At 39.1% G+C, this 14,355-nt stretch overlaps 2 protein-coding genes across 2 annotated transcripts in view; one reads left to right on the top strand and one right to left on the bottom strand.

The window, feature by feature from the left end:
• The first annotated feature begins 339 nt into the window (after nucleotides 1-339).
• ugdh (UDP-glucose 6-dehydrogenase) lies at nucleotides 340-9,639 on the top strand. Its single transcript, XM_015397078.1, has 12 exons — nucleotides 340-550; nucleotides 1,869-2,030; nucleotides 2,517-2,618; nucleotides 2,698-2,898; nucleotides 2,971-3,168; nucleotides 5,167-5,314; nucleotides 5,627-5,721; nucleotides 5,798-5,928; nucleotides 6,647-6,786; nucleotides 7,161-7,252; nucleotides 7,346-7,456; nucleotides 9,148-9,639. The coding sequence occupies exons 2-12, from the start codon at nucleotides 1,869-1,871 to the stop codon at nucleotides 9,256-9,258; spliced, it is 1,491 nt and encodes a 496-aa protein (XP_015252564.1). The 5' UTR covers nucleotides 340-550; the 3' UTR covers nucleotides 9,259-9,639.
• The window catches only part of lias (lipoic acid synthetase), a 9,842-nt gene continuing 5,093 nt past the window's right edge, over nucleotides 9,607-14,355 (bottom strand). The window contains exons 6-11 of the mRNA XM_015397079.1: nucleotides 13,555-13,612; nucleotides 13,348-13,476; nucleotides 12,999-13,144; nucleotides 12,852-12,922; nucleotides 12,655-12,766; nucleotides 9,607-10,241 (exon numbers count right to left, since the gene is read on the bottom strand). Of these exons, the coding sequence (XP_015252565.1) occupies nucleotides 10,180-10,241; nucleotides 12,655-12,766; nucleotides 12,852-12,922; nucleotides 12,999-13,144; nucleotides 13,348-13,476; nucleotides 13,555-13,612 (578 nt within the window). The 3' untranslated portion in view covers nucleotides 9,607-10,179. The remainder of the gene's footprint in view (nucleotides 10,242-12,654; nucleotides 12,767-12,851; nucleotides 12,923-12,998; nucleotides 13,145-13,347; nucleotides 13,477-13,554; nucleotides 13,613-14,355) is intronic.

Below are 14,355 nucleotides of genomic sequence, written 5' to 3'. Positions count from 1 at the left end.
AGCCTGAGTTCCTTTAAATCAAAACTAAAAACACATTTGTTTGGGATTGCCTTTGACTGTTCTAGTTAAACAGTTCAACTGAAACATCATTAGTTCAACTTTTTTATTTTCTTTAGTCCAGCTGTTTTTAATGTTCTTGTTTGTTTCTGCTTTATTTTATTTTATTTTTTCCTACTTGCTTTGATTCTGTTTTATTTTACTATATTTTCGTCATGTAAAGCACTTTGCAATGTCTTTGTACTGAATTGTGCTATACAAATAAATTTCCCCTGCCTTGCCTAAAGATGCATGCTTTTACTTTGAAAATCCATCAGCGAGGACTTCCTAGAGCAAGAAGAACCTCCCCTCTTCAGTTTAGTTAAAGTTCAGGCTGCCTGTGGCTCGGAAACTTATCAGAGCTCCTCCACACTGCTTTGGTCCAGGCTAGCGGACCTTCCTCTATCCGAACACAACCGGACAGAACCGAAACTCGCGTCTGTTTGGACCTAAAGACTCTCCACCAGAGGAGCCGAACCACCACCTACTGAAGTTCACAGCTTATCGAACAGAGGTAAGGATGCATTAGCTGGGTTCTGCTAGCAAACCCGAACCGCCCATTCATTACCGCCGATGGGGGGTTTAAATATCTGCCTAAATTTAAGAGGACAGTGAATTAGTTTGTTCCTGTAACGGTCTCAGAGCCTCACAGAAGACAGACTGGAAGCTCAGAGGTTTGCCTCCCCCTTTACTCCCCCTTTAGTAGACGTGGCTTTTCTGCGATGAAAAGGCTTCTTTATTCCCTCTACAGGCTGTGATGGTCCGGATGGTAGATTACTGCCAGGATTATAATCCACCCAGATTAAAGCTAGACTGTTTGTAACTCTGGTAATTTAGTTCATCTTTAGTTATTACTTCTTCTGGTTCACTATAAATGCAGCCGAGGTAACTTATTTAAATGGGGAAATAGTTTTTTTTGTTTCAAAAGATTTATTTATTTAATTTAAATCATTAAATATAAGAAGGAAAATTAGATTGTATTCACATCTTCACTGTTTGCTTGCATTATTATTACTAGGAGAGATCTGGATTTTCCTGGCTGGAACTGATTTTTCCTTTTTTTTAAGATCTGAACTCCCAATACCATTTATTTCTACTAGCAGATAAAAAAAGAGAAAAATAAACGTCTAAGATTTAAATAATTTATATTTTTCGAATGTATACCTCAGATGTCCCTTTATCCTCATACATCTTTTCTATTAAACTCAACACTTCCTTTATTTTGCCTGTTTTTTATGCATTTATTGATTAGAATAATGGGGTTTCTTATTTATGATGCATTGAACTATCAGGGCAAATTAGGCCTGGCTATCACCAGGAAAGCATCATGGCTGACCCAGTTTCCTGCTAAATCTGTTGCTTTAAACCTTACTTATATATCTTAACAACGTGAAACCTGTTTTGCAATTTTTGTAGTAAGTAAAATGAGAATTAATCCACATCTGCTTTGAAATGCATGAAGCACTAATGAATGAACACACTCCAAGTAGGCTGAATTAGAGGAAGAAGAAACACTGACCTAGATATAAAAGATACAACTTATTTAGCAGCTTCTTGAAAAAATCGGTCAGTTTTTAATAAAAAAAAAAAAAGGAAATGCAAATAATACTAATTTCTTATGAAAGCGTATATTTCTATTCTTTCTGTTTTTGTTTGACTTTTTGTTGTTGAAGGGAATATTAGTCTAATCTAATTGGTACAACTTAGTTATTACAGCCGTATTCTGGAAGTGCTTAATCACAGCTGAAGGTCTGACCCAGCTGGCATTTAAGCCGCTCCATACGTGACTTTAGATGCAGCATCCATGTTCTTTTGCCTGTTTCCTCTCACAGATGTTTGAGATCAAAAGGATCTGTTGCATCGGCGCTGGGTACGTAGGAGGACCAACGTGCAGCGTGATCGCTCACATGTGCCCGGAGATCACTGTGACCGTCGTGGACGTCAACGAGTCCCGCATCAAAGCCTGGAACTCCGACACTCTGCCCATTTATGAGGTAGAATATCAGCCCTTTTGTCCGAAGCAATGAGGTTATAGGTAAAGGTTGAAAAGCGTGGAGATTTATGGTCGATCCTGAACAAGGAACAGTGGGTCACAGTTTATTAGCAGGAGAGATATTGCTGCGCTTGTTGTTTTTGTTTTATATCTCCTCTTATGCATGCCTTTTCTATTGGGTGTGGCTGACACTAGTTTGACGTGAAAGTTCAGCTATACTTTCTTCTAAGCCACTCCTCATCTCAAGAGATCTGACTGTTCAGTCGGTGGATTATTTTACATGTTACCAAGGAATCGCCATCTCATGGGTCAAGTTTGAGGTTAATCAGTTCCAGACTGTTTAGCAACTTCCCTACGTCAACCCTGACCGCAAACTATTGCGTCATCATGGGTGGGGGTGGAGATTGTGAACCTCTCATGTTTGTGAAACAGTTTTTCCCCCTGCTTACACACTCTGACTGCTGATCCCAACTTTATTTGATTTCAGCCAGGACTGAAAGAGGTGGTTGAATCATGCAGAGGGAGGAATCTGTTCTTTTCCACAGACATTCCCTCAGCCATCAAGGACGCCGACCTCGTCTTCATCTCTGTGAGTCACACCGAATGACCCCCGTCTCGGATTTATTTCTGTTCAAGGGGCTCTGATCATAACACCACCTCCTTTTTAGGTGAATACCCCGACGAAGACCTATGGAATGGGTAAAGGTCGCGCAGCTGACCTGAAGTTCATTGAGTCGTGCGCTCGGCAGATTGTGGAGGTCTCCGACGGCTACAAGATCGTCACAGAGAAGAGCACCGTCCCCGTGCGGGCTGCAGAGAGCATCAGACGGATCTTTGACGCCAACACTAAACCCAGCCTTAACCTGCAGGTGTGTACTTTTACCTCCCACCACCGGATTCCTCTTTGTTTCCTGCTTCTGAAAATGAGCCTGCTGTCATAGGTGCTGTCCAACCCAGAGTTCCTCGCAGAGGGAACAGCAGTACGGGATCTAAAGGAGCCGGATCGCGTCCTGATCGGTGGAGATGAGACGCCGGAGGGTCAGAAGGCGATCAGAGCACTTTGTGCTGTTTATGAACACTGGGTCCCCAAGTCCAGAATCATCACTACCAACACCTGGTCGTCTGAGCTCTCTAAACTGGTGAGGGATGATAAATGAGCCACATAAACACTTACACAATATCCTCAACTAAAGAAATGTTGATATATTGCATTTCAGTGGTAATTTAACACTATATGTTAAAATGGGGGTCGGCAACCCGCGTCTCCGGAGCCACATGTGGCTCTTTAGCGTCCCCCATGTGGCTCCCTGGAACTTTTTCAAAAATTTATGAAAATCGATTTTTTTTTTTTTGGTTTGTTTTAATATGGTGAGCAGGAAGTCAAACAAAAATTTATTATGTTTTCCAATGCTGTAAACATTTTAATAATCAATAAATTTAAACAATATTTGCATCATAGCCATAGAGATCAGTTCACTAAGATAGATGGATGGATAGATGGTGCATCTACAAACTCTGCTACTGCTGCTTGTTTTGTTGCAAGGATGGAAAACCGTCCACAGTTTAAACAGGTAGCGCTATGATGCAGGTATGGGAACTCTCTTTTCCCCACATCCTAAAAATCTAAACCACACCAAGGAGCGCTGGTGACAGAGGATGTGGGATTTCAGGGTTAGACAGCTCTGCTTTGATGGATCTTAGTTCCTGCTTGGCTCCTCATGACTCAATCAGCTCCTCCCAACAGAAACACGTTGAAAGATTCCTTTATTGTGTTTCTATAATTTCACCAATGCAACACAACTTACACCACGTGGTGAAGTGGTGTGCGATGGGAGCGTTCACTGCTCCTCCCTCACCTCATGCTGTGACATTTGCTCCAGGATAAACATTTAATCATGAATGCTTATTATATGTTTAAGCCCACGTCGTCCTTTTCTATAGTGGGATAGTACACTTGGAGCCCGTGTTGCCATACGAGGATGATAGAAGACTTTTACATTTTTGCGGCTCCAGTCAGATTTATCTTTTGTTTTTTTTGGTCCAATATGACTCTTTGAGCAGTTTTGGTCGGTGATCCCTGTGTTAAAACAAAAGGCCGTCTAGTTCAAATCAGTCCAGTTGATTCAAACCAGTTCCAGTCATTAAGTTCTAGTCAGATTCTAGTTCATGCAGCTCTATGCAGTCCTCTTCATACAGAACTATTTTGTTCTCGTAAAGGAGTTATAATTCACAGCATGTTAATGTTACCTTTATGTTATCAGAGAAGCTCTAATTATTTGTTAAAGCTAACTATCTTTAACCCCCCTCAGAAAAAAACAAACCAATTAGGCACAAGGTGACACTCAATATTTATTAATAAAGTCAATTACACCAATTTTTGACTACGTCGATTTTTTTTAAATGGATATTTCGTATTTATTTACGAATTTTATAGTTTAATAGTCTGTTTAATATTTGAATCATGTTATGTATTTGTTTATTTAGTCTTTATTTAACCAGATTAATCCCATGAGATTTAAAATCGCTTTTGCAAGAGAGACCTTGCCAAGAGGGCAGCCGTATATAACAATGTATTAAATAAATGAATAAATGTAACATCTATTCCTTGGCTAAATAAGATTTATTTATTTCTTAATGTATTATGGACCTTCATATACCTGAGAGATTAAATAACAACTACTGTAAAAACCCGTCTTTTGACCTCCACTTCAGAAAACCTTGATTTATACTGCTAAGATTATTTACTTATTAAATTATTGTTTACTGCTTAAGAGCTTTAGCTGCTACTCTCTCGGATATCAACCAATTTCTTCTACAGTATCATAGTAAATTAAAGTGTTTCGATCCAAAATTGAAACGGTATCATAGGAGAAAAATAACTTATTTTATATTGTGAAACCCTGAAAAAACAACACAAAACTAAATCATTATCTTTTATAACTGCGATATTAACATCAGTTGCATTAAATCTTCATTTTCCTAATCATCTCTATATCTAAGATCTATATTAGTGAGAGTCCAGTCAATGGGCTGAACATAAATTGGCATGTGACAGGATAGGATATAATATAAATGTAATTATCAGTTGTCTATAGATGTTTGGGATAGAAATGAAAAGTGACCCTAATGTTTCACAGGCGGCGAATGCTTTCCTGGCGCAGCGAATCAGCAGCATCAACAGCATCAGTGCTCTGTGTGAAGCCACAGGAGCCGACGTGGAGGAGGTGGCCAAGGCCATCGGCATGGACCAGAGGATTGGCAGCAAGTTCCTTAAAGCCAGCGTCGGTAAGAATCAGGACAAAAAAAAAAAAAACTGGGAAAGGTGCCCTGTGGTGCAGAGCCTCCCTAATCGCTCTCAGTGGAATGTCCTTCAAACTTTATGTGGCTCGTTGTGTGAAGCTCTCCTTTACTTGTTTCTATTTCTAAGTTAAAAGAAAAAGCAATTTGCAGATAAACGGAGGATAAAAAGGAGGAACTTTAGCATTACTTCCTCACTGCAGCAAGTTAGGAGTGAAAAGTGGCTGAGGATTAACCTGAACAATACACAGTGCAGCTTTATACGCTGGTGTTAGATTTACTCTCTGCTGCCCTGTTCAGGCTTTGGTGGGAGCTGTTTCCAGAAAGACGTGCTCAATCTGGTGTATCTGTGTGAAGCTCTAAACCTGCCGGAGGTGGCGTCCTATTGGCAGCAGGTGGGGACTACAACACAAAGATTTAGTTTTTTGTTTGTTTTTTTTTTATTCTAAAACATGATTCCTCTCCTCTCAGGTAATTGACATGAATGAATACCAACGACGGCGATTTGCTTGTCGGATCATTGACTGCCTCTTCAACACCGTTACTGGAAAAAAGATTGCTCTGCTTGGGTTCTCTTTCAAAAAAGACACGGGGGACACCAGGTCAGTCCCCTTCATGTCCTTTGGTTTGGTGGCAAATAGGAGGATAGTAGAGAAAGCTGAGAGCGTTATAATCACTAGAAACATGCAGAGTTACGGCTTGTAACTCCAAAGTGACAACACTGGCACGGCTTCCTTTAGACGGGCTCTTTATTTAACGCTGTGAAAACTACAGAAATAGAAGAAAAAGCTTTAGATATCAATACATTCACAGACAATCAGGTGACACGTGCTTTACCAGAAGTTACCTCGTGACCGCCTGCCACTCCGGAGGTCTTTAACAGTTTAATTCTTCCTTGTCCACTCTAAATTAAAATATAAAGTAATTAAAACACCGTAACCAATAAAATTGGAAAATATTACAAACATAACTACAAATAATAGCTACAGTAAACACAAGGCTGCTCCACATAGCTCTGTTCCAAGCTTCTACTCCTTCTTTGTTTATTCAAGATGCATCGCTTTTCACATATACGCAAATCTTGCGATAACTTTCAACAAAAAATAATACAATCATTTGACACATTCCCAAAACGTGAACCAAACAACGTAAAATACATTATCTTAACTATTAGAAATAAAAATGCATTTTTTCAAGAAATAAATGATTTCAATGACACTTACACGGCTCGTCCCCTTTCTCCACTTTGAAGCTTGCCTAAGCTCCCTGTAGTGAACTTCACTCCTAACCTCTCTCGATGCCTGATTTTTATAACTCCAGGGAGTCGTCCAGCATCTACATATCAAAGTATCTGATGGACGAGGGAGCCAAGCTGTTCATCTATGACCCCAAAGTTCTTAAAGAGCAAATCATTCATGATCTGTCGCAGCCCAGCATCTCAGAGGACAACCCAGAAAGAGGTATGAGAGAGAAAGTTCATGGCTTGTTTGACCATGCCTGCAGCACCGGCTGGTTTAATGTTAAAGATTAATAGACACTCCACATGAATAACCTTGTGCTTTAAGATAAATCTTTATAGCAACTTCCAGATTACTTCTCTTTAGACTTTGAATGTTTTATGAAGCATCTTATCTGATTAAGTGTTAAACCTTCCCTCATATGATAAACCCCGATATTATTTAGGAGCATTTACACCCAATAAAACAGAAATTATGTTTAATTGAAACTTATAATTAAAACATTTCTCTCCGGATTCTTAGTTTGGTGGTAGCAATAATGTCGCTCTGTTGTTCTGCAAAGGAAAACTAATGAATCACTTTTTGCTGTTTTCTAGTGTCTGAGCTGGTGACCATAACCTCAGACCCCTATGAGGCCTGCCAGAGCGCACATGCATTGGTCATCTGCACAGAGTGGGACATGTTTAGGGTAACTATCACATTTGCCCATCATACACATTGATTTAGTCTTAGCAAGCATGTGAGCTTAAATTTTTACGATGTTGCTCCGTTGCTGCTACAGGAACTTGACTATGAGAAGATTTACAAGAAAATGCTGAAGCCAGCCTTCATTTTTGATGGTCGCAGAGTTCTAGACCACCTCCACGCAGAGCTGCAGAACATCGGCTTCCAGGTGAGCAGAGTAACGTCTGTTCATTTAGAGCTGCATTTGAAGACTTTCACCATTTTAAAAGCAGAGCATATTTTTAACAATCGTCTGGTTGAGTTCTGACTCATTTCACTCTGACTGATCACTTCTTGTATTAATATGATGCAGTTTTAAAGCATCCAGCTTTATTGTAGCTGGAACATTACTGAATTAAAGGCCCAACTTATATGTACCAAAGGTTTTTAATGTTGCTGTAATTGAAGTCTGTTGACCATGATGCCTTAGTCAGTTATAGACCTATATCCAATCTTCCTTTCTTATCTAAAATTCTTGACTAAGTAGTTGCCAAACAAGTGTGCGATCACTTACACCATAATAAACTTTTTCAGTCTGGCTTTAGAGCTCATCATAGCACTGAAACAGCTCTGGTGAGAGCACTAATGATATTCTCATGGCCTCAGATAATAGACTTGTATCTGTGCTCGTCCTGTTGGACCTCAGTGCTGCATTTGATACATTTGATAATAATATTCTTTTAAAAAGACTTGAATATTTTGTAGGACTTAAAGGAACAGCACTAGACTGGTTTAAATCCTATCTGACTGATTTCAGTTTGTTCACGTTAATGACGAATCTTCCTCATTCTCAAAGGTTACCTGTGGAGTACAACAAAGATCAGTGCTAGGACCAATTCTCTTTACTATATATATATATATATATATATATATATATGCTCCCAATCGGTAGAATTTTTGACAGCATGAGATTAATTTCCACAGTTATGCTGATGATACCCAGCTATATCTGTCTATAAATCTGGATAAGGCTAACCCGTTACATAAAAAACCTGGATGACTCTTAACTTTCTGCTCCTGAATTCAGACAAAACAGAAGTCATAGTGTTTGGACCAGTCTTTGAAAAAGAAGCTGATTAGTCAGTCACGTCATTTGGATGGGATTAATCTGATCTCTGATAATAAAGTAAAAAATCTTGGTGTCATTTTTGATCAGCACCTGTCATTTAAATCCCATATCAAAGAGGTTTCTTTCATCTGTGGAAAATCTCTAGTTCCAGTGGGGTGAAATAGGCACTTCCTGTTGCCATGGTGACTTGTCGAATCAGGGCTGCACTGATGCTGGCTTTTCATACTTGTTACGCATGTGCTCAACTCGAGTGGATCTACTTAGTTGATTGAACTAATTTAAAGAAGCCGTTTTGAAACCGAAAACGCAAGAGTTGAAACGGGTAGATCAGTTTAGAGTTGCAGATTTGAATCTTGAGTTGGTTAAACCTGCTTCTTGAAACAGACCCCTGGTCTTTAATAAGGATTTGGTCCCATAGGAGTTAATGATCATCTCTTCTCAGCAGTTTGCTGCATTTTCATTAGTTGTTTTTAACTTGCAGTTGTTTTTTTTGCTACTCAAAGCATTTAATGCTGTTTGCATGTTTTCTATTACTGCTGCATTTCTTTTCTGCAGCATTTTCCACCGCATCTGTTTTTGTTTTTCATTCATATTTACAGTATTTTGCAAATTTTCAGGGGGTTTGCACCTCTTGGCCACCGTCATAAGCTTTTTGCCAGTAAGGGGTGCAGTAATGCTGCAACTTAAGAAAAAAGGGCATTGTGCCTACTGTACATGAAGCAGAATACAAACTGCGCACCACTTGGTTCAGATTTCTATTTGTGTGGCTAATTTCATCTCTCTTATTGCAGATCGAGACCATTGGGAAGAAAGTGACCTCTGCTCGAATCCCCTACACCCCAGCAATCGTTGGACCACGCACCGCTGCCACCGAGCCTCCCACCAAGAAGGCAAAAGCCTGAAAGATGAACCCCCCCCTCTGCCCAATATTGGCTCGCTGCTTCTCATCAGTCTCAAAGTTGCTGCAAATCAAATATCTTTTATATTTCTGTAACGCTATCATTCCAAACACCACAGCCAGAATTACATCTAGCACATGCATCAGATGACCTGTTTTTATAGAAACACTATATACGCAGGTTTATTTTCTTATATAATGAAGCTGTTCTTAAATGCAAAGTTTTATCTTTTTCTTTTCCTATTACTATTTTTATAAATCATGTTGCTGTATGCTAAGTGTTCATTTAAGGGGCCAATGCAATAAAATGAGACCTGTAATTCTTTAGATACTTTTTATACATGTATCACCTCCAATAAATCTGTCTTTATAAGTTCAAATCTCATTTATAAGCTTCATCTCATGCAAATGTATCCAGACACATTTCCACCTATATGTTGGAAACATGGCTTTAATGGTACAAACATTTGGAAGAGGAGTACAACATAAGTTTCATTGCACACAAGCTCATTTCAGTTTTTTAGAGACTCCTGCCAAACGTGATCTCAGTAACATGCGGCTGAAGAGCTTTAACTCCATGTCCGGTTGGAGGCAGGAGGTGACTTCTAATAAACAGTAAAATATACAGCTTCTGCTCCTGGCTGGTTGGATTTTCAGCTGGCTGATGTTTCTTTGAACAGAGGTTTCTCTTCTGCTCCTTTATGATCGTTTTCCTCAACAAACTGGCAGCCGTGCAGGGCGGCTGCAAGTAAAGATACAAAACTAGCTTCCTGAGGAAACAAACGATTGTTTCTAATATTGTTTGTCAATATTAAAACTAAACACACTCCTTCTCTCTTGGGACTGAGCTGCTATTTCCTGCCAAAAGTCACAGACATGGTTTAACGACTAGAAGACAGAATGATCAGATGCTTTAAGAAGCCTCTCATTCCGCTGCAGGGATTTCTGCTTTTCTCTTCTTCAATAGATTCTTCAGGAAGAATTCACCTGTAGGATGGAAAACAAATGGCTTTTACACTCATTACCAAGTACAGCACAGACAGGCAAACATTTGCCTAAGTTTTAATGAGGAGAAAGGAGATGGGTTACCTTAAGTAATATTTAAGAAAATATTTGAATTTATAACACTCCTTAATCCAGACGACCAGAGAGACTAAACCTCTCCCTGATCATGTTTCTATATTTATTTCCACCCCTGCTAAAGATGTGTAAACAGCCTTAAAATCTTTATTTAAAAGTACCATAAACCACATCATTAAATAAAAAAACATTATTTTAAAGAGATTAAGAAGAAGGAAACATTCCAGGTTATTTAATGCAAGCTTGTCCTTTTAGCTGCTCCTTTAAACAGGGTCATCTTAACGAATCGTTATGACTTCCTAATCAGACTTGGCAAAGTTTTAACACCAGATACTCTTCCCGCTGCAGCTGGGATTCAAGTATTTTAAGGTGAATCAGAGTTTCTATGAACTATTAATAATGAATTACTTCCTAGACTGACTAGCAGCCTGTTTCAGTCACTTTGCAATAATGCAGAGAAATAAAAAAAAGTTTAATGTCCTAAACGTAAGACTGTTTGTTGAATTGTTGTAGTTCTTAAACAGTCAGCAAGAAAAACAAATTAATTCCTGAACTTTAAAAATAAATAAATGAACAATCTGATAGAGAGCAGGAGGCCTCTTTGACAATCCAGAGGTTAGTTGTAACAAGCATATACTTCGGTCCTGATGAATGAAGTATCCTGTCCATTAGGGGTGCCATCAATGATTATTTTACCCATCGATTTATCTGTTGATCATTTAGATTAATCAATTACTAAATCAGATGACGATTATTTCAATCATCAATCATGATTAATCCAATTAATTGTTTCAGCTCTACTATAAACTATCATGTGCTTTGACCAGATGATGCCAATATTGTGTTTGTTTCCCCCAGAGTCCTGATTCCTAAAGCTAAGAGCTGCCTCAACTGAAGCAGCAACATATAAGTTACTGCAGTTATTATCCTGTGCAGCTAGCCATATATAATTATTTAGTCAAATACCTTAAATATTTTAACATCATTACAGTAGCCTGAACCATTGTTGACATTATTTCATATATAGACATTATTATCGTTTAATGTGTCGGCTGCTTTAAGTTCTGCAGAAAGGTCTTTAATAGACCATTGCTGTGCTGAGGGGATCAGAGAAATGACCAAATGTTTCCCAACAATTACCTGCATGAGGGTTACTGCTTTACTGGGAATGACATCCTCTACCTGAACAGACTGCTGGATCCCACAGAGAACAGAGCCATGCCTTTATCGTTACAGAGGATCTATGTTGGGGCTCAGGTTTTCTGCTAGTGGTATTGTTCTTTATATGCCTTAGCAAAGCCCCTCTTTGCTGCACCATCTGATGTGTCTTTGGTTCATTATCTTCTCCATCCACAGAAGAATTAAAACAATAAGGGATTCTACATTATTGCATATTACATGAATTAGGCTACTCATCACAGAGGAAGCACTGATGTGTAGCCTTACTGTAGCCCCAAAAGGAGGGGGGGGGGGGTATAAATGCATTCCACACTTTTCAGTTGTATTTATTTGAAAACATTTCCTTGTCCTTTTACTTTAAAAGGTAAGCACTACTGTGTGCTTCTCTGTCGGAATCTTAATACAGTACATTATGCACACTGAAAATAAGGTTTAAGGATTATTATATAAAATTACTGTATCGTTAGTTGTGAACTTTTGTTGCTAATCGGCTTTATGACTAAGCATGACTAAGCCTAATCTCCTCAGGGTTACTCCAGGTCATCTGAGGAAACTTTTCACCTGAATGTTGTTGACAGAGTAGTTCTCTGCTATAGCAGACAATTTTAGATTTAAAGCTACTTTAAAGGACATTCTGACAAAAAGGACCTGCTAAAATCAATGATCTTTATTCTTCCCTAAGGGAAACAATCTTCTAGCAACAGTTTAAAACTAAAAGCAAAGTTTTTCAACAGTTTGTTAAAAATTTAAATATTATTTAAGGTTTCAAAGGAACAAAAGAGTTTTTCAGTCTGTCAGTCCAACAGCGGATATTTGCACCCCGATCAAATTAAATTAGAGCTCAACGGTCAGACAGTGATCCAGATCCATCAGGATTGTTCTGCCTGAACCCACCTTGAACATTGGGGTCAATCATTGAAGGCTGCACCAGGAATTTAAACATTAAAAGCCTGAACCATAGATTTTAACTCAATAAAGCATTTCTATAAAAATAGAATGATCCTTCTAACAGCGAAAACCCCAAATCGTGTAAAGAGCACATAAGGATAAAACCGTGCAGAGAAATCTCCTCCTTTTAACCTCATTCTCAAATCTGAACAATTCTGCACCTTTATTTTATTCGACTTTATAAAAAGCTCACCTGCTTTGTAGGAGGACCGAACCAGAGGCCCGCTGGCTGTGTACGCAAATCCCATATCGTTCCCCACCTTCTCCCAGTGAGCAAACTTTTCCGGAGGGATGTATTCCTCCACCTAGACCCACCCAAACATCAGTTACGCCTCCATTTGAAAATAAAGACTATGGCTTTCCTGTTCCTGCAGTAAGCGGAGCACTTACCTTAAGGTGGCGCTTTGTGGGCTGCATATACTGACCGAGGGTTAGACAGTCCACCCCTGCCTCTCTCAGCTCTGAAACGTCATCACAGCAGCAGTAAAACATCTGTTCCTGCCAGCCTGTGAGTGTTTAACTGCAGCTGCTACCAACCAGTCATAGTGTTGATTATCTCCTGGTCACTTTCTCCAAGTCCCAGCATGATGGAGGTCTTTGTGAGCACGCTGGGTTTAACCTTTTTAGCGTGTTTCAGCACACTTAGGGACTGGTCGAAATTGGCTCTGGGGTCCCGAACATGCCTGGAACAGATTAAAGGAGAACGTTTTTGGCATCTTGCACCACCTGGTGGTCAGATTGAATCAAGAGCAAGAAGTGCTTGAATTTACAGAAAGCAGCAGGGGTTCATAGCTAAATGGTTGTTAGCCTCTAACAGAAAGTAAAGGACAAACTTTATATCATGAAATGGTAAATTACATAGGTGTGAAATGTGGCGTTTGCACACCTTTGCAGCTCTCGAACCGTCTCCACATTGTGGGCGTATACGTCTAAACCAGACAGGGCGATCTTCTCTACAGCTGCCAGGTCACCGCGGAAATCAGGGGTCAAACATTCAACCAGGATGTCAGGATTTCTGGACGCAGCAGAAAAAAAAACATGAAAATATATGCATGGAAATCAATTTTTTTAAAATCCATCTGAGAACTTTTACCTCTCCTTCAGGTTAGAAACAGTTTTGGCAAAGTGTTCTGCACCTCCATCAGCAATATCTGCAAAGAAGCAGTGATATTAGAAGAGACGGATCATCCACATGCACCAACTGAAGTACTTATGATGAGTTTGCAGAGATTTAAATCAGATAGATGCTGGGTATCAATCCTGACCTGGACTTATTCTCCATGTTCTGTCTTTTCTTTTCCCAACATTGCTCAGCTTTGGTTCTACTTAAACTTGCAGCAGATTGCGAATGCATTATGTTTTTATTTTACTAGTAAAGCGAGGACAGCTTTCTGCTCATTACTTTTCTGGGATGGAGTTTGGGGATTTAAGTTTAGGCTATAAAAAGGGTTTGAAATAACAAAAAAAAAAGGTCCTCAGTAAGTCAATATTAAAAGGAGGGTTTTAATACTTTCCTTTAAAATGTAATCGTTCCCAAGGCGTGTAGTTGCATCAAAAAAAAGAAGTGAGTTTGTGCTACAAGGTCCAGCTACTGAAGATAAATCGGCTAGAAATTCCTGTCTAGGATTTTCATGTATAGTCTAACGTAGAGAAAAGTTGAGAATAATGAAAGTTTGGGAACTTTGTTCTTTCACACCATTGGAGGTGTTGGTGTTTTTTTTTCAGATGGTTACATTTGCCCAAGGTGGTGATGTGTCTGCACCAGTTTTAAAAATGTCATTGATTTTTATTTTGTTTTGAACTCTCCATTTTAAATTGCATTTTAGTTTAACTTATTTTTTTTAGTACTTCTTAGCTATTTCAGTTAATATCTTTTTTTTTTTTAATTCTTTCC

This window comes from Cyprinodon variegatus, unplaced genomic scaffold (assembly GCF_000732505.1).
Source record: "Cyprinodon variegatus isolate N-32 unplaced genomic scaffold, C_variegatus-1.0 Scaffold837, whole genome shotgun sequence".
Classification (NCBI taxonomy): domain Eukaryota; kingdom Metazoa; phylum Chordata; class Actinopteri; order Cyprinodontiformes; family Cyprinodontidae; genus Cyprinodon; species Cyprinodon variegatus.
The sequence above is the reverse complement of the archived record's forward strand: the minus strand, read 5'-3'. Positions and strand labels throughout refer to the sequence as shown.

What these genes read in the sequence shown, in the direction of transcription:
- ugdh (XM_015397078.1), top strand. Translation starts at nt 1,869, where the DNA reads ATGTTTGAGATCAAAAGGATCTGTTGCATCGGCGCTGGGTACGTAGGA. An exon ending in TGGCGTCCTATTGGCAGCAG is followed by an intron (nt 5,722 to 5,797) that starts GTGGGGACTACA and finishes CTCTCCTCTCAG; the next exon opens with GTAATTGACATGAATGAATA. An exon ending in CAGAGTGGGACATGTTTAGG is followed by an intron (nt 7,253 to 7,345) that starts GTAACTATCACA and finishes TTGCTGCTACAG; the next exon opens with GAACTTGACTATGAGAAGAT.